This window comes from Chenopodium album, chromosome 11, assembly GCF_948465745.1.
Source record: "Chenopodium album chromosome 11, dcCheAlbu1.1, whole genome shotgun sequence".
Lineage (NCBI taxonomy): Eukaryota > Viridiplantae > Streptophyta > Magnoliopsida > Caryophyllales > Amaranthaceae > Chenopodium > Chenopodium album.
The window spans coordinates 55,433,484-55,454,680 of NC_137844.1; the positions used below are offsets into that span (position 1 = coordinate 55,433,484).

At 34.8% G+C, this 21,197-nt stretch overlaps 3 protein-coding genes across 6 annotated transcripts; all 3 read left to right on the top strand.

The window, feature by feature from the left end:
* The first annotated feature begins 1,540 nt into the window (after positions 1-1,540).
* Positions 1,541-3,749, top strand: LOC145569288 (putative aquaporin TIP-type). The gene is made up of 3 exons (XM_081628650.1): positions 1,541-1,746; positions 2,269-2,519; positions 3,217-3,749. Exons 1-3 carry the CDS (start codon positions 1,620-1,622, stop codon positions 3,589-3,591), a joined length of 753 nt encoding a protein of 250 aa, XP_081484776.1. The 5' UTR covers positions 1,541-1,619; the 3' UTR covers positions 3,592-3,749.
* An 824-nt stretch (positions 3,750-4,573) lies between these two features.
* On the top strand, positions 4,574-13,862 carry LOC145567823 (F-box protein At5g07610-like). Of its 4 annotated transcripts, XM_081627221.1 has the most exons (3): positions 4,574-4,686; positions 11,519-11,664; positions 11,738-13,862. In XM_081627221.1, exon 3 carries the CDS (start codon positions 12,342-12,344, stop codon positions 13,542-13,544), a length of 1,203 nt encoding a protein of 400 aa, XP_081483347.1. In that variant the 5' UTR covers positions 4,574-4,686; positions 11,519-11,664; positions 11,738-12,341; the 3' UTR covers positions 13,545-13,862. The 4 variants fall into 4 exon arrangements, 3 of the variants coding, with proteins under 3 accessions (XP_081483347.1, XP_081483345.1, XP_081483348.1); XR_014095742.1 differs by lacking the exons at positions 11,519-11,664; positions 11,738-13,862 and adding an exon at positions 7,881-8,303; XM_081627219.1 differs by having other exon boundaries at positions 11,519-13,862.
* A 5,938-nt stretch (positions 13,863-19,800) lies between these two features.
* On the top strand, positions 19,801-20,979 carry LOC145566909 (F-box protein At5g07610-like). Its single transcript, XM_081626178.1, has one exon. The coding sequence runs from the start codon at positions 19,801-19,803 to the stop codon at positions 20,977-20,979; it is 1,179 nt and encodes a 392-aa protein (XP_081482304.1).
* Positions 20,980-21,197: the final 218 nt, after the last annotated feature.

The following is a 21,197-nucleotide window of genomic DNA, read 5'->3' on the forward strand; positions in this document are numbered from 1 at the left end:
GCCTTTCAGTTGATTCCTTTTGCTGTTTTGCCAACGGGAGTAGGAGACAGTGGACTATTTGTTTAGAGATTGCGACTTTGTTGTCTCTTTATGGGTTCGGAGTGCTTTTCGGTTTCATCGTCAAGGTCTTCTTCGCCTTCCTTTTCTGCAATGGTTTTCCTCAATGGTCTCTCTACTGAGGGTTACTAAGGACTGGGCGAACTTGGTTCGGTTCTTCGCTCTATTATGGGCTATCTGGCTTTCTCGTAATAACATCTGGTTTCGGCATCAGGTTGTCTCTCCAGATGATGTTTTACTTCTTACTTCTCAGTGGACGGACCGGGGCTGCCAAGCTCAGGAGCTTCGTGGTCGCATATTTTCTGGGAATCTTCAGCCTTCGCCGCCTGATTCAGGTTTTGTTGCAATTCTTTGCGGGGATTTGTCTTCCAGGTTTGATCTTTGCGGGGATTTGTCTTCCAGGTTTGATCTTTGCGGGGATTTGTCTTCCAGGTTTGACATTTGTTTGATCTGTGATGGGGCTTGGTCATCCTCAGACAATACGGCAGGGGCAGGTTAGATTTTGCGCGATTGCGATTCGCCTACTGTGCGTGGGGGAGGTGCACAGGCGTCTTTCTCTTCTTCTATTTTCCATTCTGAATTACAGGCTTGTTACTGGGGGTTACATCATGCTTTTTCAAAGGGTTTCCGTAGAATCCTTATTTTCTCAGATTGTGAGCCTCTTTGTCTGATGTTGGCCCACAAACTGCGTGACGACATTTCGCTTTGCTGGTTAATTCGAGATATTCGGGCTCTTCTGGTTTCTATTGAGTCTTGCAGGATTCGGAAGGTTCTTAGGCAGTGGGTGTCTCTGACGCATTGGTTGGCCGGCAAGGATCGTGTTCGAGAGTTTCTTTTTTGGTCTTTTTAGGTTGTTGTTTGATTTTTAATTTCTTTGTTCTCACTATAAAAATAAAAAAAAAAAAAAAAAAAAAAAAAAAAAAAAATTAACAAGATATACGTACGTTCATCACCACTAACTATATAATAGGAGTAAGTAATAATGAAAGTCGTTATTTCATGTCCAAAGTCCACCTAATAACAACATAAAAAATTACTTGAAGATAAACCACTCCATCATATGATCATATGATTAGATTCTTCATCATCTTTTATTGCCATTTGCCTAGTCCACAACAAATTTTAGAGCTTAATTTAAGATTATGGATAAGTGTTACAACTTTTTTAAGATTAAAATAAACAACATTCTTTGTTAGTGACATGGATATTCCAACGGACCAACATTAGAAATATACACCAAAGTTCTAATGTTCATAATATTCTACTATAGTATGTTTTCTTTATGTCCATTGAGATTAGGTAAGCAAGGCTAGTTTAAGGGAGAAAATACAAGATTATGCGCCTCATAATGCTCTATAATCAAAATTAAGGGCGGTAGGCCGGCGACTAATCAAAGAGTGCCAGGTCATTACGTGGGGCCGTTGGACGGTGCCACATGGATCAAGGGCATATATAAACAGTAGAATTTCATCTAATCATCACAATATACAACTTAGAGCTAATTAACTAAGTAATTAATCCCTTCAAATTAATTCGAGAGTTTTTGAATTTTTTGTGGAAAAATGGTGAAGTTGGCATTTGGTAGCTTTGGTGACTCTTTTAGCCTTGCTTCAATCAGGTGTTATGTAGCTGAATTTATTGCCACCCTACTCTTTGTTTTTGCTGGAGTAGGATCTGCAATTGCATTCAGTAAGTCTAGTAGTACTTGTACCTTTTTTCTTAGGCTATTTATTTCATTAATTAGTTTTTACTATGTTCGAATTTAAAAGTTTTCTACTAGGTTTGAAGCATTTTTATTTACAAGAACTTGTTCTCTTCACCTTATTTTCATTAACTAATATATATATATATATATATATATATATATATATATATATATATATATATATATATATATATTGGAACATATTTTTATTGGTTAAAATTTTAAAGTTAATATATTTTTCAAAGAAGACAACAAGCTAAGGTCTAAACTTACAAAATTACGAGTAATACTCTTAAAAGAAATATATTGGAGGTAAAAATAAAAATAAGGGTTTTGCTAACCGTGCATCCTAGTAAATTAATAATCCTTTGTTTTTTGAAATGGTACTCCGTTCAAATAGTTAGATTGTAAAAATTCACGACAAAATCATGTATCATAACGTAGCTATAATTCTTTGGAGTCATAATAATACGAGACTGAATCTTATGTTTATGAATAATGTGCAGGCAAGGTGACAGAAGGAGGAGCATTAGACCCAGCAGGGTTAGTAGCAGTAGCAGTGGCTCATGCATTTGCCCTATTTGTTGGTGTTGCCATGGCAGCCAATGTTTCAGGTGGACATTTGAATCCAGCTGTCACCTTTGGATTGGCTATTGGTGGACACATCACCCTTCTTACTGGCTTCTTCTACTGGGTTGCCCAAGTCCTTGGCTCTGTTGTTGCTTGCCTTCTCCTCCAATTCACCACCAATGGCATGGTCAGCTTCTTTTCTCTCTCGATCCTCTTACTAGCTAGCGAGGGAGCTATATTTACGGCTTTGTTCTCTTCATCTTATTCAAGTGTTTTGATTTGAATTTTTGGTCTAATATAAATTTAATGCCTGGTTAAACTTATTACTTTATACTTTTATAGTATGGTCTAGTCTGATTTGACTTAAACAAGAATAAACAATATGAATAAGAAGAGAACAAAACCATAGATAAATAAACCTTTGCCTTAAGATAATTTATAGTTGCTGTAAAATAAAATTTGTAGATCTAGTTTTATTGCTCCACCTTGCCCACCTAAAAGGCTAAAATAAAGTTTTGTGATCACTTATTGTACATGGACAATATACAATTGTACATTGAGAGTCATGCGTATGTTGTTAGGACATTGAACTTTTTCACTAGTCGATTTATTACATCCATTGTTGATATAAATACAAATTCTATACACTTAAACCCTACAAAATTAGATTCTTACACCCTACTATATTATTTTTTGGCGATTTGAGATGAGATATTCTATTTATTTTGGAGTAGTTGTAATCAATGGTAAGCTACTATAAATAGTAAAAATTATTGTCAAATGTCGTAAGTTCAATAGTAAAAAGGTCAAATTATTACAAATATTTTCTGAAATAATAAGAGTAACAAAGTTCGATGTCGTGGTTGTCTTAATTTTGAAAACAGAGCATTCCAGCCCACGGAGTAGCCTCAGGAATGAACGCAATTGAAGGCATTGTAATGGAAATTGTGATCACCTTTGCACTTGTTTACACCGTCTACGCCACAGCAGCTGACCCAAAGAAGGGCCAAATCGGAATAATTGCCCCAATTGCAATTGGATTCATTGTTGGGGCCAACATCCTTGCTGCAGGCCCATTCAGTGGTGGATCAATGAACCCAGCCCGATCATTCGGCCCAGCTATTGTTAGTGGTGACCTTTCTCAAAGCTGGATCTATTGGGTTGGCCCACTTATTGGAGGTGGGCTTGCTGGGCTTGTATATGGTGACATCTTTATTGAGTCATTTACCCTTGTTCCAGCCTCTGACAGTTATGCTTAAGTTGTTATTATCCTTTTCTTTTGTTTTCTCTTTTTAGAGGAAAATGCCTAAATATTTGGTGCAAAATCTGGCCTTTATTGTAATGCACTTGTCTTTTAATGTGTGAACTTGCTAATTTGCTAGTAAAAGCAATGTATATGATAAAAATTTCTTGTTGAAACGGTTATTTTATCCGCCCTTGTTTCCTTCTTTTGTGAAATTATTGAACATTGTCCTCTATTTTAAGCTGGAGCATTTTAGATCAATCATTTGTCTTTAATAATTCTGAATGTTTTGATATACATTGCTATATTGAAAAACTATTAGTATTACGCCGCCTCAAGGTCTTCCATGGACCCACTGTTTCATCTCGATCTTTTTCGTGTTATGAAGTTAGCATCTTTGATTGGCAAGCTATCGTTATGTTCGAGTCAGTGAGTCACATACTCACATATAAGCTAGACTTATGCTAGATAGATACTTCACTAGAATCCTCTTTCGTGACACATTATGGTTTTGACTATTTGACTAACAATTCAACTCTAAAACACGTTATAGGTGTTCTTTCCTTGAAAAGCACATGTTAATCACAATGTGTTAGCATTTTATAGTGTTGATATACGTGTTAGCCATGTAGACCATTTTGGTCTTTGTAGTGTGTATCTACTTCTCTCATATTTCTCGATGGTACTTGTATTTATTAATGGTTACTTATATCTATTATACGTCAGGTTACGTTAGCATATCAGCTTTGGTGAACCATTATTTTAAAAATTCTAATACGACACAACACATACCTGGTAGGCTAAACTTAAACTTGACTTAAGTATAACATACTTACATGTAAAATTTCAATACGACACAACACATAGCTGGTGGGCCAAACTCGATATAATGTCCAACTCGACTTGAGTCAAGTGTCAAGTCAACTCGATAATATTGTGATGGTTTTCACTTCCTAAGTTCCTAGTTCATACAAAATCAAACAATCAAAGCCAAAATAATACATTAATACCTCTAAAATCGTAGTGTTGCAGACGACGGATAATGCCGACAACAGAGAGCTATCCGGAAGAGTGGAAATGTCTGCGCTTCTTTTGCTACCTTTCTTCCTTTGTATGTCCTCAATTACTTAATATCATGCATTTTTTTTTTTTGGTTGCAATTTTCTTATACCATGTTAGATGTTTAAATTTTACTATTATTGTCATTTATTGATCAAGAATTATTTCAGTATAGTGCATTTTAAGTTAATTTTGAATTCTAATTAGTGATTAACCCCAGTAATTTCTAAACCTAAATTGTTCTTTCGAAATTTAGGAAGGGTAAGAAAAGATTATTGGAGAAGGGGGAGAATTTTAAATTTGATGTAATGGGTTATGTTTTCCAGAGGGAAGTTTTGATTTTTATCTTTCATGCCCTCTATTTCACAATTGCAAATTTGGGTGATTGGAAAATTGGGTACATAAAAGAGTTGGATAATACAATTTAATTTATTTTTTTGGCTGATCCAAATTCACATTTGGTGTTAGTTGGGTTGGACAGGAGTAAGATTGCCTACATATATGTGGATATCAGGATGTGCATTTGTTGGATGTCAGGTGAGCAACTGATTAGCCAAACACAAGTCGAGTGAGGTTCCATCCTATAACCGAGTAGCAATACTGCAATAGTCAATACGAAGAGTAACTAAATCACCTCTAGTTTTAGTATTGTAGCATTTTTGGTGTTTTTTGTAATTTGAATAGGAATGGAGAGTTTTTCCCCCCTTAATGATTTTCTTGGGTCTAATGCTATATTAAGAGAATTGCATAGAGCCATAGACTTGTTTCAAGGGACTGAGGTTGAACTTACTAGTTAAAATAGTTTTTGGTGTATATAGAACCGCAAAGGGCATTGATGTACATGTATATCCTTGGTAGTTGGTACCATAGGCGAGACTTTACTAACTAAGTTAGCTAGCTATGGCAATGGCATTTAGTCTCTCTACCCAAAATATAATTGAATGATTGGCACTTATCATGTCAATCATGTGAGATTCCCTTGCCTATAGATTAAAATGTAGCTTCCTAGAAGAGAGTAGCTACTCTTAATTATCTTACCAAACTTTTTGGCTGGGTTTTCTGATTTCCACAGTCCGATTGGCCCTAGAGCTTTTTGTGAAGTGCTGTCCAGAAGGTGGTTTGCAAGTGATTGAATGCCAACTTTATTTTAGGATCTATAAGCATGCATGATACACTTGTAAGTCTATAACTAATTGCTTCCTCGTTGTTCTTGGGATGCTCCGAGAAATGCAGTTTGCTTATTTCTCTTTCCAGTTTCTACAAACAACCACAGTTTCCATCTTCATTGGGCACAAGGAGATAAACTCATCTATTTTTGCTTGGGCATATTGATTTTGTATTTGCCTACTGTCCTTTGTTTTCCTATCTGTCGAGTATTCCTAGTATACACATAGCTACGTAGCTATCTTCTTGAAAATTTAGAAACAAGCTCTTTTAAGTTTAAATTTCTTGCCTATTGAGCATTCTTCTAGTATAGATAGTTAAACTACCATTTTTTTCATTGAGTTTTTTGGAAAATGCTTTTTCCTTCCCTTGTCATTAGTGTTGTCTCATCAACTGATCACTCCACATAATATATTGGTGAGAAGGAATTTCATTTTGCATCAGCTAGTTGCTATCTGCTTCTTTTTCTGATTTATCTAGTACCTACTACTGAGATTATGGAGCAATGTGAAGTCTGCCTAAGTAGGCAGCCAACTAACTATATCTCTCTCAGTTGGATGTTGGTGTGGGACCCCTTCTTCAAAACTGCAGCATTGTCCTTGAATAGGTCAGGCAATATTATACTCTTCAGCTTGGGCTTGGGCTTGGGCTTGGGCTTGGGAGTTGGGACTGCCGTTGGCTCAAATTTTGGTGGCAAGGTGAGATTTACTAAATTTTAGTTTATGAAAAGGAAGGTGATTGACTATTTCATGAAGAAATGGTAGGTTTGGAGATTTTTTTTAGTAATTAGACAGAGGACATTGTCATTGAATGTTATTTAGCAGTGACTTCTAGCGTTTATCAAAGCAACCCAACTACCCAAGTTAAGAAATAAAGAATTGGTCTTGGCTGATGTATTGACCACATTTTAGAATAACCAGAAAGCATATTAGTCTCCTTGAGATATAAAATTGATTAGTAGAATTTGACTTCTTCCTGTTCCAAATTGTCCTCATCTTAAGTAGAAGGGCCAAGACTTAAGTGGTTTAATATTGAAGGTGGTCTGGGAATTCTTTGTATAATTGCAAATAAATTCCTCACATTACAAATTCCTTGCAAGATGGAGGAGCCAATTGCTGATCCTGAATTTGGACCAACATCAGCTGAAAAAGTTGCAGGAAATGAGGATCTAGCAACAGAGATTTTCATTCATTTATCTGCAACTTCTCTTGCTCCATGTCTAAGGGTATCAAAGTGGTGGCTCTCATTCATTTCAAATCAAACATTTGTTTCAAGGCACAACCTTCTTTATCCCCCCTCCCTGTCTGGCCTGTTCTTGATTCCTAGACAAACTGCTCAACATCCTGAAGTTCGTTTTCTCTCTCTCAATAAGAGTAAATTTTTTACTCTTCCATTTGCTGCTTTTCTTAATGCCAAAGGTTTTCAAATCCTACATTCTTGCAATGGACTATTGCTCTGTCAACTGGGGCTGTCACATTATGTGTGCAATCCCTCAACATGTCAATTAAGAGTCCTTCCCAGCTGTTCATATGCAGAAAAAGATTACACTCTTCACTTGGCTTTTGATCCTCTCATTTCGCCAAATTACAAGGTTGTTTGCGTGAAAAAGGTAGGTAGTCAGCCGTCACATTACCGAATTGCAATCTATTCCTCCAAAACTCGTCTATGGAGTCTCTCTCAAGAGCCTGTTTATGCACCTAATGAGTTAGACTTTAAGGACGGTGTCTTTTGCAATGGCGCAATTCATTGGCTAAAAAGCAAATCTAGTGGAGCATATATTGACTTGAAGACAGAGATACTTAGAGAAATGCCATTGCCTCCCAGGCGAGAAGAGGAGTCAGAATACAAATTCAAGTATTTTGGAAAGTCCAAAGGATACTTGTTTTATGTTATCTCACGCCCTCTTTTTAACCACTATGAGTTGTATCAGATGAAGGAAGATTATTCTGGATGGGAATTGAAGTTTCGGGTTAATCTCAATGTGTTAATTGCTAAATTTCCAGTTATGGCTAGGAACTTTGGGCGTCATCCTTATTTGTTCTCAGAGTTGGAATGTGACGTGTTGTGCATTTATCACGCTAGGGCCAATGAAGGCATGGAAATTGTTTTGTCAGTGCCAGGTGAAGTCATATTTTTCAATCTTGAGAAGAAAAATGTTTCAGTAGTCCAAGATAAAGTATTCCGTCCCTCTGATGTAACCATATGGTACAAAACCTATTTAGTCTATGAATATTTTGAGACATTATCAGTTGTTTGATGCAGACTATGTCGATAAACTTCTGCATGCCTCTTTTGTGAAATCAGGTTTTAAGACTTCTATCATGCAAAAATATTGTAAGTAGAGGATGCCATTAGCTAGCTTATTCTGTGGAAAAACCTCATGAGGGTCTAGATAGATGCTTCCTTGGTGTCCTTGGGAAGCTCTGAAAATTTGTGCTGTATCCTGTTTGAATTTCTGCGACTACAGTTGCTATCTTCATTGATAATAAAGTCATATTTCGTATATATCTTTTTTGTAGGAATAATGGTTGTCTTATGGTTTTCTGCTTGTTGAATATTCCATAGATATGCAGCTTTGCATCATTATTCTTAAGTAGGAAGTATACCTGTAAGATTATACTATTGCAGCCTTTGCAGGAGTATTTTCTTTTCTGTTACACAATCTCTAGGTTCATTGTGGGTCCTTTAAAGACATCTTGACCTTCTCAGACCCTGTCGCTGCATATATGTATTCTTGTACATATCATCCAGCTATATTTCATAAAAAATTCTTTTTGAAAATGCTATTACCTTGCCTTGGCCTTACTGTTGCCTTGTAACCTAAAAACTACACATGGTGTGGCAAATAAGGTGTAATATGAAATATTCCTTGATGGGCCGCCCATTAAGTACTTCCGAGTTGGAGGTTTGTGTAGGATCCTTGTTACAAACCATAGTGTTGCACCTGGAAAAGGTAAGACAGTGTACTATTGCTATTTTGTTAGTCTTGATCCTTATTGATGTTGACAAACCCCCAAAAGCGGAAATAAACCTCTAGCTTATTGCTATTTTCTTAGTCTTGACTCTTCACTGCATCAAGTTAGGGTTTGGGATTGTATGGAGTTCACACTTTTAGTGGTTAGTAGAGTTAATCTTATACCGTTGGCTGCAAATTTCCATTTCAAAGATCAGATATACTAATTGAGTTTTTGAAAGGAAAACTATGATTGATTTAATGTTGATATTCTATTTTGGGAGCAAACTTTCATATGATAAAATCTGTTCAGCCTGTAGAATTTTCAATTTTAAGACTTTCTCTGTCGTTTGACATGATCATTGTTGGCCATTATCTTTGCTAATTTTGAATTCTTGACAGATTTATGAAAAAAAAAGAAGATCTTTTGACATTTCATGAACAAGTGGAAGGTTTAGAGGTAATTGTTAATAAAGATAGCAAAGCAACCTAATTTTCAAGCTCCTTCGGTTTTTCTAAACTTTTTATAATTTCTTTGGTTCTCACCACACCTCCTCAATAGAATAAAGAAAAAGAGATTGACATTGGCTGATAAATTGACTAAGTATTTTTTTTTTTTTTTTTTAAATGAAAGCTTACTACTATCCTTGACATATGAAAATGATTTTGGCTTGTAGAATTTGGCTTCTTCATCCTATTGTTCCAAAGTGTCCTCATCTTAAGTAGAAAAACAATAGTTTATTGAATCTGATGGAGGTGCTTTGGGATTTGTCTGTATGAAAGCTGATAAAATTCACAGGTTCCAAATATTTTGAATGATGGAGGAGCCAATTACTGACCCAACATCAGCGGAAGAGGTTGCAGAAAATGAGGAATTAGCGACCAAGATTTTTAATCATCTGTCTGCAACTTCTTTTGCTCCATGTCTACAAGTATCAAAGTTGTGGCTCTCAATCATCTCAAATCGAAAATTTATCTCAAGGCACAATCTTCTTTATCCTCCCTCTTTGTCTGGGCTGTACTTGGTCCCTAGACAAACTGCTCAACATCCTAAAATTCATTTTCTTTCATTCAAGAAGAATACATTTGAGGTAACTCCATTTGTTGCCTTTCTAAATTCCAAAGGTTTCCGAATCCTACAGTCTTGCAATGGACTATTGCTTTGTCGATTTGGGCTGTCACATTATGTGTGCAATCCCTCATTATTTAGATTAAGAGTCCTTCCTCACTGTCCATACATGGAAAAAGAATACACACTTGACTTGGCTTTTGATCCCTTCACTTCACCTGATTACAAGGTTGTTTGTGTGCAAAAGCTAAGTAGTCTGCAGTTATTTCACCAAATTGCAATCTATTCATCTGAAACTCGCCTATGGAGTCTCTTTTAAGAGGCTGTTGTTGCACCTAACAAGTTGTACTTTAATGACGGTGTCTTTTGCAATGGTGCAATTCATTGGCTGAAGAGCAAATCTAGTGGAGCATATCTTGACTTGAAGACAGGTTTACTAAAAGAAATGCCACAGACTCCAAGGCATGAGGATTCAGAATACAAATTTAAATACTTTGGGAAATCCCAAGGGTGCCTAATTTATGCTGTTTCGCGTGCTATATTAAATGAATATGAGTTCTACCAGATGAAGGAGGACTATTCTGGATGGGACTTGAAGATTCAGGTTAACCCCACTGTGATGATTGCTAAAATTCCAGCTATGCTTAGGAACTTTTTGCAACATCCTATGTTCACACTGCTTCAATGTGACGTTCTGTACGTTAATCTTGCAGGAAGGGATGAAGGTGTGGAAATAGTGTTTTCAGTTCCTGGTGATGTCGTAATTAGGAATCTTAAGATTAAAAATTACCTATTCATTCCAGATGAAATTTTTGGGGCCAGTGATGTAACCATATGGTACAAAATGTATTCAGTCTACGAACATTTTGAGACTTTATCTGTTATTTGATGCAGAGTATGTCAGTAAATCTGTGTTTCTCCTTTGTGAAGTCAGTTTTCCAGATATCTCTATATGATTTTATTTGCTATGTACTTATTTTGTTTGAAGTTTCTGGGATAGACCAATCTTAAGCTGAATTTATATTCATGATACTGTTTCTTGTAAATATTTGTCTTCTTTTATTGGTGTTGATGAAATAATGTATAATCATTGTTGATCTTCTCTTAATATATCTCTATATCCTGGCAGTTGAATCTTGATGCAGTGTTCAACATTATCAAAGAACATATATGAAGCAACAATTGCTACCCATCCGATTCCAGACAGCTGACTTCTCTAACATCAAAGAACATATACAAGCCTTCCTATCTTTGGTGCCTCCTTTTCCCATTCGTTTTTCTGTGGCACCGTTTCATCCCATTCTTTGCTATCAAAGAACTTTTGTTGTATATACTTCATTTGTTATAAAACATCTCCCTTTTCCTCATATATATCATCCATCTTTCTTCCCTGATTTCGTACAACTATATATCACTTCTGAATTTAGAGTTCTAACCCTGCATTTGGCTATCATACCAATTTTTCTATTGTAATTTTGATTATTAATTGATGCTCTTCACTACCCAACTAGATTAATGGATCATTAGATTCTTTTTTGTTACGACAGTAGAGAATGAAGAACAATAAAAATATGACCTTAATTAAGCAGCTTCCAGAAATTATATGAACAGAAAAATACTGTTAAGGTTGGATAAATGGAGAGAAAAATATTGTAAGATTGTATAAATGGCATGCCTAAAACTATCTACAATTTGCAGTTCAGGTATGTGAGCAATTGTGAAGGTGCTGAGCATCTACTGATTCCTCCATGTCCCATGACAATATTGCTGCTTGAGTCGCAAGCCTAAGTATTAAGAATCCTTTCTGCTGATGCGTGTGCTCTCTCCTGTGGAATATTGGAAAGGTAAAAATTGGTAAAATCATGCTGTTGTATGATGTCTGAAACTTTAATTCTGAATTTTACTGTATATTTTAAGCTGTGAAGTGATTCATCATTTGTTACACATTTCACTACTGGATCTAGCTGATCGACAAGAGACGATATAAAGAGAGGTATGCACCCTTATTTAATATCTTGATTATGTTTCTGATCTGGATATTATTTGCTGTTTTCTAAAACAAATTAACAAACTTAAGCTTGACCTTCCAAGCAGGACAGCTGCTTATTGCAGCCATCACTCATCGAAACTCTTACATGTTATTGCAGTACATTTTTTGTTTTTTGGATTTCATCTTTTTTTGTTGTTTTATCTTGGCAGATGGACCGTTTAAATCTCTTTCAGTATTTTTTTTCTTTATAAACAGTTGACCTGGTATGTTTGGAAGAGTTGCTCTTTCCTTGATGATATGTTTGTTGCCTAATTGTATGCTCTTTGGTTGCCTGGTCTTCCTGCTGATGTACTTTTGATATTATTTTATTCTTTTATAAAAAATGGAAGCAGAAATGAAACAGACATGCTAAAAGAATAGAGGACTCCACGTAGTATATCTTCGACAAAATCGAATTTCTTACTAGGATATGATAGTGTATTGAGTTGGGACTCTTTTTGTGATAATATATCAACTGACTTTATAGGGGCAATGGAAATAGGGATGTGTAGCAACCCCAATTTTGATCCATTGACCTTGAGCGGTGATGATGAGTACTTTTCTGCTGAGAGCAGCCTTGATATCGACTTACCAGCTGAGTTCATTGATGGGGATGATGAGCTAGCTGCCGGGTTCTACTTCTCTTTGCCTGATCTATGGCTTCCAGAATTCGATTATGAGCTAACTGAGCCCTTGTGTCCTCCCATGTCTGACCATGATTTTCTTCGGTACTACTCTATTTTCCCTCTTTCTGTATCTGGCCTTGTGTTGATTCCAAAATATTCACCACAAAGATCTCAGTTTGAGTATGTCTCCCTCACACAAAGTCAAACCAAGGTTCCAGATATTTCATTTCTCAACAGCCTAAATCTTCAGATATTACAATCTTGCATTGGTTTGCTCCTTTGTTTTTCTCAGTCATCCCAAAAATATTATATCTGCAATCTAGCAACTCAACACCCAGAGGTACTTCCTAATTTTGTTTCTGCGACCAACCATTTTGCTCTTAATCTAGCTTTTGACCCTTATACTTCACCTTATTATAAGATCATTTGTGTGCAAAAGCTAGAACTGCAAAAGCCACTTCATCAGATATCTATTTACTCCCGTGAAACTCAAACTTGGGCCGTCTCAGGTAAGCCTTTTGTTGCACCCGGGGACATAGATTTCAATGACGGGGTGTTTTGCAATGGTGCAATTCATTGGATGAGACGTACAACAATAGGTCTGTACTTCAATGTAGAGGAAGAGATTCTGACATATATGCCGAAGCCTCCACTGAAGGAAGGGTATCCTTTGGCTAGCTGTGAGTACTTTGGGGAGTCTCAAGGTCACCTTCACTATGTCGTTGCATCACCAGAGTTGTCTTTTCTGGAGCTCTTTGAGATGAAGGAAGATTACAGTGGGTGGTTTCTGAGGAGTTTGATTGATTTAAAGGCTTTAGCGAAGGATTTTCCAATTATGGCTCGTAGGTCTAGCAACCCTCATCCTTTCTTACCGCGCTATGAGTGTGATGTGCTGTCTGTTGTACAGGGCCATGATGATGAAGATTTAGAAGTTGCGCTCTCAATTCCTGGTGAAGTCATTACTTACAATCACGAGAAGAGATCTGCAAAAAAGCTGTGTGACTTAAAGGTAAGGCCGTATGAACGAGCAGTATGGTATAGAGCTTATTCTTCCTATCAAGTACTTTGAAGAATTGCAGTCGAACTTCCCTTTGTACCTTAACCTCAACCATGCTTCACAGTCATATCATACGAGCACACATTTCAGTCACAGGTGTTGGTTTCTAGCGCGTCTGACATGCTCAGACGTGCATCTGCAGTGTAGAAAAGAAGGGTGAATTGAAGCACAGTCAGAATCAAGAAAAATATGTTTGTTTTATTACACATATTTCATTGATATGTCTTGATTTACTTTGGATGTGCGATTGTCCTGTTAGTTTTGCCTTGTTTTTGTTCATCTTGAATAATTTTCATGAATACAATGAAGTTTAACTTTTATTTTATGTAATTTTATTGGTTGTCTTAGAAAATATCCCTTGTATTCTCAACTAGGCATACAGGGGATTCATTAGGAGTGAACTACGTTATAAGTTTATAAGTCAATTATCCGTAGAGTTATAAACTATCAATTATCCGTAGAGTTATAAACTATCAATTATCCGTAGAGTTATAAACTCCTGTATCAATTATCCGTAGAGTTATAAACTTATAACGTAGTTCACTCCTAATGTTGACAGAGATAAATGTACTAAGCTGACTTATGAATCCCCTGTATTCTCAACTAGGCATACAGGAGATTCATAAGTTAGCTTAGTACATTTATCTCTGTCAACATTAGGAGTGAACTACGTTATAAGTTTATAACTCTACGGATAATTGATACAGGAGCGAAGTATATGGTTAGATTTCATTCTTTTGGTGAATACCAGCAATCGTTGCGCTTTTACAGTACCTGATAAACTACTGCTAAGTTGGTATTCTTGTTTTAGAGTTTATGTATATCCAAGCAAAGTTGAGGAATGAGGAGTATACTTGTCTAGTGTATTCTTGAGCCACATTAATCTCAGTTTGGTTAGAGCAATAAAGCTTGGTCCGAGTGTGAGCTAGAATAAAGACTTGAACGAGTAAGGTAGGCTTTAGAAGCTCATGAGCAGGCTCAAATATAAAAATGAAATTTAATAGGTTGCCTTTAAAACTCAATAAGACATTTAGTAATTTTTTTTTGAGTTGCATAACTTTATAGTTTATACATTAATTGTGCACTACAGAACAAAATAGCGCTTTGCTACTATCTTCTCCTTTGACTTTTTTGTATTATTTTTTTAAACTAAAGGTAACAAATAAAATGAGACAGATGAAGTATAATTTGATCTTAATTTCAAACTTTCATTCGTTTTATTTTTTCAAGTTTTATTGTACATATCTTTAAGCGCTAGTATTTCGATATTCCCTCTAATTATATTTGGTGAAATGAGTTATACGAGTATAATAAAACTACATGCAATCGTGACGACGTCATGATTAAAGTTTCCTTCTTTTCAAATGCAAAATTTCAAATGAGACAAAAGGACCTCATTTGGCTAGCTCCAAAGAAGATAATATTTAAAGGAAAACTTGTATCATGGTATAATTGGTATGTATGCACGTTCAGACTTTAGACTTGCTCTTACAAAATCGTGTTTTTTGTCATTAGCACCACTAAACTACTTCGATACCATTACTGCAATAAACAAAATTGCACTTTGAGCTGATTTTTCCATCTAAATAGTTTAATCTCATAAATTAATTGGTCTAATCCTTAAAAAAATGTCATGGGATAAGGACAATTAATTAGTTAATGAGATTGGCCTACTAATTATAGTTTATCCTTTTGGATGTATCCACCATGACGCAACTGTGAAGATTTGCTTGCACATTTAAACATTTTTTCAAAGTTGGGGTACATACTACATACAAATTTTACAATTATTAATATGTCAACCCCACCCTTTAAGGGGTGAAATGACTTCACAATGCACTAATAGTAAATCAAGGAGGCAACCTCATAATTTAGATTGAGAATAATTTGAATACTGTAAATTCAATTAGGATCTATAATTAATTGAGTTAAAGTTATGATTGAAATCAAGGAGGCAACCTCATAATTTAGATTGAGAATAATTTGAATACTGTAAATTCAATTATGATCTATAATTAATTGAGTTAAAGTTATGATTCTTATGATCATATATATTTGGGTAATGAATCAACTAGTTTAGTTAGAGTCATGTTTAGAGGATCTAGTACTTAAAAAAAAAAATCAATCAATATTAGCACGAGCTGGTTTGGTCCGAGCCTAGTTTAAATCATAAATATAAAAGAGACAAAATTTCTATTAGTCAAAAGATTAGGTAAACAAAATTTAAATTCATGCAAATTCGATCAATTTTCTATACTTGTATAATTATTATTAATACACATTAGTGTGTAACTCCAGACTTTGTAGCAGCATCTTTTGTAGGATTCCAGAATAAAACATAATAATAATTATTGTACCCTAATAATTAAGATTGACCTTATCCCCTCGGCTCAATCATTTAATTAAGCAAGCAAAGCATATTCCTTAAATTTAGCTTAGGTTTTGCAGATTCAACCAACTTTACCACTTAGTTTTCCACACTTTGCACAATAATTAATGAGATAATCATCCCCAATTATTATACACATTAAGAATTTAAGAATATAATAATATTTGTTTTATCTATATAAACTTAGTTTAGGCTGATACAATATCAGGGGATGTCATTTACCCTGCAGAATTTATTGCCAAATGCCTGAAATATATCCCAACTTCTAAATCATTTTGTTATATCAGGTACATAAATATCCCCTTCTATCTGTTCTTTTCTATCCTCTTGATTATTTGTTCAAAATCGAAGACAGAATATGTTTAGTGTGTACTATCTATCAACTTTAGTTCCTATCTTGTTCAGATTCTACTATATAGCAGTGGGTTGTTACTATGTCGCGGTAAGCTCTAGTTATAACTATGCAATTGTAATCCATGGCAATTGATGAGCACGCGATCTGGTCTTTTGCTAAAGTATGATCATAATTTAGACTTGATCATAAATTATCTAGTTATATGTATGTACATTATTAAGGCTTTGAATTATTCTTTAGGAGATCATACATTTGTATTCTAAAAATGTACTTGCCTGAAATATGGCTAGCTGTATGTAGGGGAGAAAGGGAAATTATAGGGTGATCAAGTATTCTCCTCATATCGATTGAGACGTGGTCTCAACTCATCTCTTTGGAGTTTGGATCATCCTAACATGTATTGTAATGTCTGATATATATATATATATATACATATATATATATATATATATATATATATATATATATATATTGTTTCTATTTACTTCAGAAATGTTGCATGAGATGTGATTTTTTGCTTTGTTTTCGCATTGAGTTGAAAGAAAAGGTGGAGAACAGACTTTGAACAGTCTCCACATAAAGGACATAATTCATCACAAATTCAAATTTGTTGAGCTTTTGCTTGATATTATTAAGTGTGTTTGTGCAAACCAACCAGAATATGAACAATCAAAGTATAGTATCCACTATGACGCAAGTGTGAAGCTATGCTTGCATGTGTTGCATCTAACTATTTTTTAATTTGGGATTTATATAAGGTGTTGGGTTGGTGGAGTAACTTTTTTTTTTTTTTTTTAAATTTTTTTTATGGGAGTAGAACTAGCATAAGATTTTAGACAAAATTTGTGAATTGTGACGACAGGGTCGCAAGTAATATGACTACCCCACCTTCCAACTTTCCAAGGCTCCAAGTGATGCAAGGACAACACAACACAAGTAATTGTGTTGACAAAGACCCAATGCACGTAATACTTTGTAAAAAGTTTATTATCGACCCTTTAGAAAAATGAAAATATAGATTAGTATCATGTCATAAATTTTGGGATATAGAGAAATGACAAATGATTAAGATGGTTTTTCTGAATCAATCAACACAATCTCAATGCATTACTCTAAGCGTACCTTAAAAAGCGTTGCATCGTTTCTTAGACTTGCAATGAGAGGAATCAAAGTTGAGATAATGAACTTAATTTTCGACCAATCACCTGTTATCCACAAAAAAAAATGGAATATTAAAAAAACTTTGATTTTTCTCCTCCATTTCACAACTGTAATTATATTTGTTGATTATTCCAAGTATATTTAGGTTCGCATCATTGTTTTCAAATAGGAAAATTACCTGTATGTAAGCTTGTACAGTTGCACCATTAAAAGAGTAATTTCTAATCTGTTACAGACACTCCAGGTTCATTGTAGGTCTTTCAAAAACATTTTGAGCAGATGAAAGAAATTATTCTGGATAGTACTTCAAGTTTCGGGTCAACCCCACTGTCTTAATTGCTATTGCATCTCAATTTTCCTAATAAGCTATCTCGTCTCCCTTTTTTCGCTTTTTGTTCGAAAGAGGGAACAAGATAACTTCTTTTATGTTCTTTGATCCCGTAAGCAGCATGACAAATCTGTCCACGCCTAACCCCCAGCCGACAGAGGGAGGAAGGCCATGTTCTAATGCTTTAAGATAATCAATTAAATATTTTCTTTTTTTTTATAACAATAAATAAGTTGGGCCATCATAATTTGGGAAGGAAATGAAGATATATTATTTACATAACTTGTGTAATATTTTAGTATTATTGTTGATATAAAATTAAATAAATTATATTAAAATTATTTATGCATTAACAAATTACGTGATATTATTTATAAAATAAAAATTACTTGTTGCTACGTAAATATTATATTGTATATAGTTAACTCATATAATTATTTATTTTGAATTATTTACAAATAGTTAATCTAATTCTGAACTGAAAAACCACCAACATTTGTAAATGAAGTATCAATTATGGTAGGAGATTTGCTCAATATGCATGCTTTTAATTCAGGATGTCTATGCCCAAGTATTTGTACATTATCTAGCGTGTTTTGAGACATAACTATGTAGTAATTTTGCAACAACAATCTCAGATCCTAAGGATGAAAGATACTAATTTCCAAATTGTAAATTAAACATATTGTTCCAACACATCATGCCAACGAAATATGGTTGTTTTTCTGATTTGTCATGTTGTCTAAACCAACGGTCGGAGGTTTAATCCTTAAGGTTTTGAAATTAAATAGAAAAATTTGGCTTTGAATAAAAAAAATAATAATAATTTGACCTTATTTAACAGAAACTCTCACAATATTGTGAAAATTATGGCATAAGAAAAAAAAAGCAACGCTTAGACGGTTCAAAGTTTGCTTGGATTATGTGAAATAAATACAAGTACAATGCTCAAATGCCAAATGCTGAAGTGCCTGGAAACTTTAATGTCCTAGAACTTTCTAATCTCTTAGTATTGAGAGTTCTAGTGTTCTAGACACTAGCCTCCTACAAGCTTCTACGTACATATTATTTTTTTACACTGTAAAGAGGACTCTAATCAAACCGCAACCTTCATAGTTATTTTAATCCAATATTTATGGATTAGATTTAAGTTTGTTATGGAACACTAAGTGAGCTAACACTTTTGGTTTCCACGTACAAAATTAATATACAACCCTTATATATGTGGATAAATTAATAGAAGTGATAAACTTGTATTTCGTATATAAAATAGAATGATCTTGATGGGTATGTTACGATGAAGGCATGGACGAGTACAACCTAAAATACATACCCGTCTCACGACCTATAGCGGGTACTAATTTTATATAATCTCCATCTACACGACAGCACGATCACACCCATCATTCACCAAACCTTCACCATTCTTGTCTAAACTGAGCGGATGCAGGGCGGATCTCCATTAAAATTAAAATTTCCACCGCACTATGTCATTAGACCTATCATCACACAATATGACACCCTTTGAAAAGTCCCAACTATATGGACGAAAAATTGGTGATAAAGGCTTATTTCATGATCTAAAGGAAAAATTAATGAAAACCATTGACTTCCTCCAAAAAGTCCTAATTATAGATTAACTGAGGTGGTCTTCCCTTCTCCACTGAACTCAGTCAACCATTATTTTGGAATTGAAGTTGACAGAGGACTTTGCAATAATTTATACTCCTAAAATAGTCTTTTTATTATGATGACTTCATCATATCATAAACACAACACCATTTTATCTACATAAAATCATAAATAATATGCTACTATGCAATTTTTTTTTATCTAAAAACAAAATCTTTGAGCATCAAGATTAAAGAACAGCATGAATTAGCTCATTCAACCAATTTGATAAGAATGAAAATTAAGACAATGAATTATTCACATTGTGGACATTGTCTTTTGCCTTGATGAAGAAGGATTCAGTTATAGTATTTAAAAAGCAGGGCTGCAGACTTTCTTCTTCGAGCCTTTTCGAGTTCTGAAAATGTCTCAAAGAGTGAATGCCAATTCAACTACTCTATCAACCACCACTAATAATTCAGCTGAAACTATTGCACACGATCAAGATTTACTAGGTGAAGTGTCCGTTCGCTCGTCTGTGAAACTACTCATCAGCTTTAGAAAGGCATCAACTCTATGGCGCTTATGGTTCTCGAGTTTATATTTTGTATCAAGGTACAATCATCTTCATCCTCCCTCACTTTCTGGCCTCTTATTAGTCCCAAAATATCGAACTAAGAAGGATGATCAAATCGAGTACATCTGCCTTGGTGATCAAAATGAATCAATTACCCCGGTTTTTCCCTTTGAAGACATGACTAATGTCACACTACTACAATCTTGTAATGGATTGTTGCTTTATTGCAAAGGGGAAAAATATTATGTTTTCAATCCTTCAATCAAAGAAAAGAAACTCCTTCCTATTGATTTTTCTCCTGTAAGCCCTGTATATTACAGTCTCGTGTTTGATCCTTTGATTTCACCACACTACAAGATCATTGGCCTTACAAAAACAAGGAATAATTCTATGTACAAGATCTTTATATATTCATCGGAATCAAACCTTTGTTCACCCTCTAAAGCAACCGAATTCTCTGCTCCTCGTGAAATAGACTTCACGAGTGGTATATACTGCAATGGCTCGGTCCATTGGACTAAAAGGGCAAAGAGGGGCTTATACTTCGACATAGAGAAGGAGATGATAAATGATATGCCAGAGAATCCTAGACAAGAACAATATAGTTGTGAGTACTTTGGCCACTCTAAAGAGTACTTGTATTGTATGTTTACCATGGAAGGATTGCACCACTACGAGCTTTTCGAGATGAAGAAAGATTATTCAGCATGGGATTTCAAATGTAAGATTGAGCTCGATGAATTAGCCTTGCAGTTTCCGAAGATGTCCATGAAGACTTACCCTCGAGACCCTCATTTTATGTACCAATGTCACGTGCTATCAGTTTTCCGCGGTCATAATGGGGAATTTGAAGAGATTATTATGTCCATTCCTGGTGAAGTTATAGCCTATAACTGTAAGGAAAAGACTTCCAGGCAAATATACAAATCAAGAAAAAGTGAAAAAGAGAAGAAAGTATGGTATGGTATTTACCAAGTTTATGACTTTGTTGAGAGCATTTCCCCTGTTTCTTTTTTAACAACTTAATTTCTATTGTATTAGTTGTATATATGTAGTTTAAACACTTGACTACTTCAACTGTATAACTGTATATACAGATTTATGCTATTTGTCTGATATGTCCTGACAAATTGAAATTCTTTTGTATAAATACATGTGAAATAAAGTTACTGTACAGATTTCATAGTGAATTTCCTCTTCCTTACTCAAAATCATTCAATTTTTTTTTGGCTTCATTGCTATTT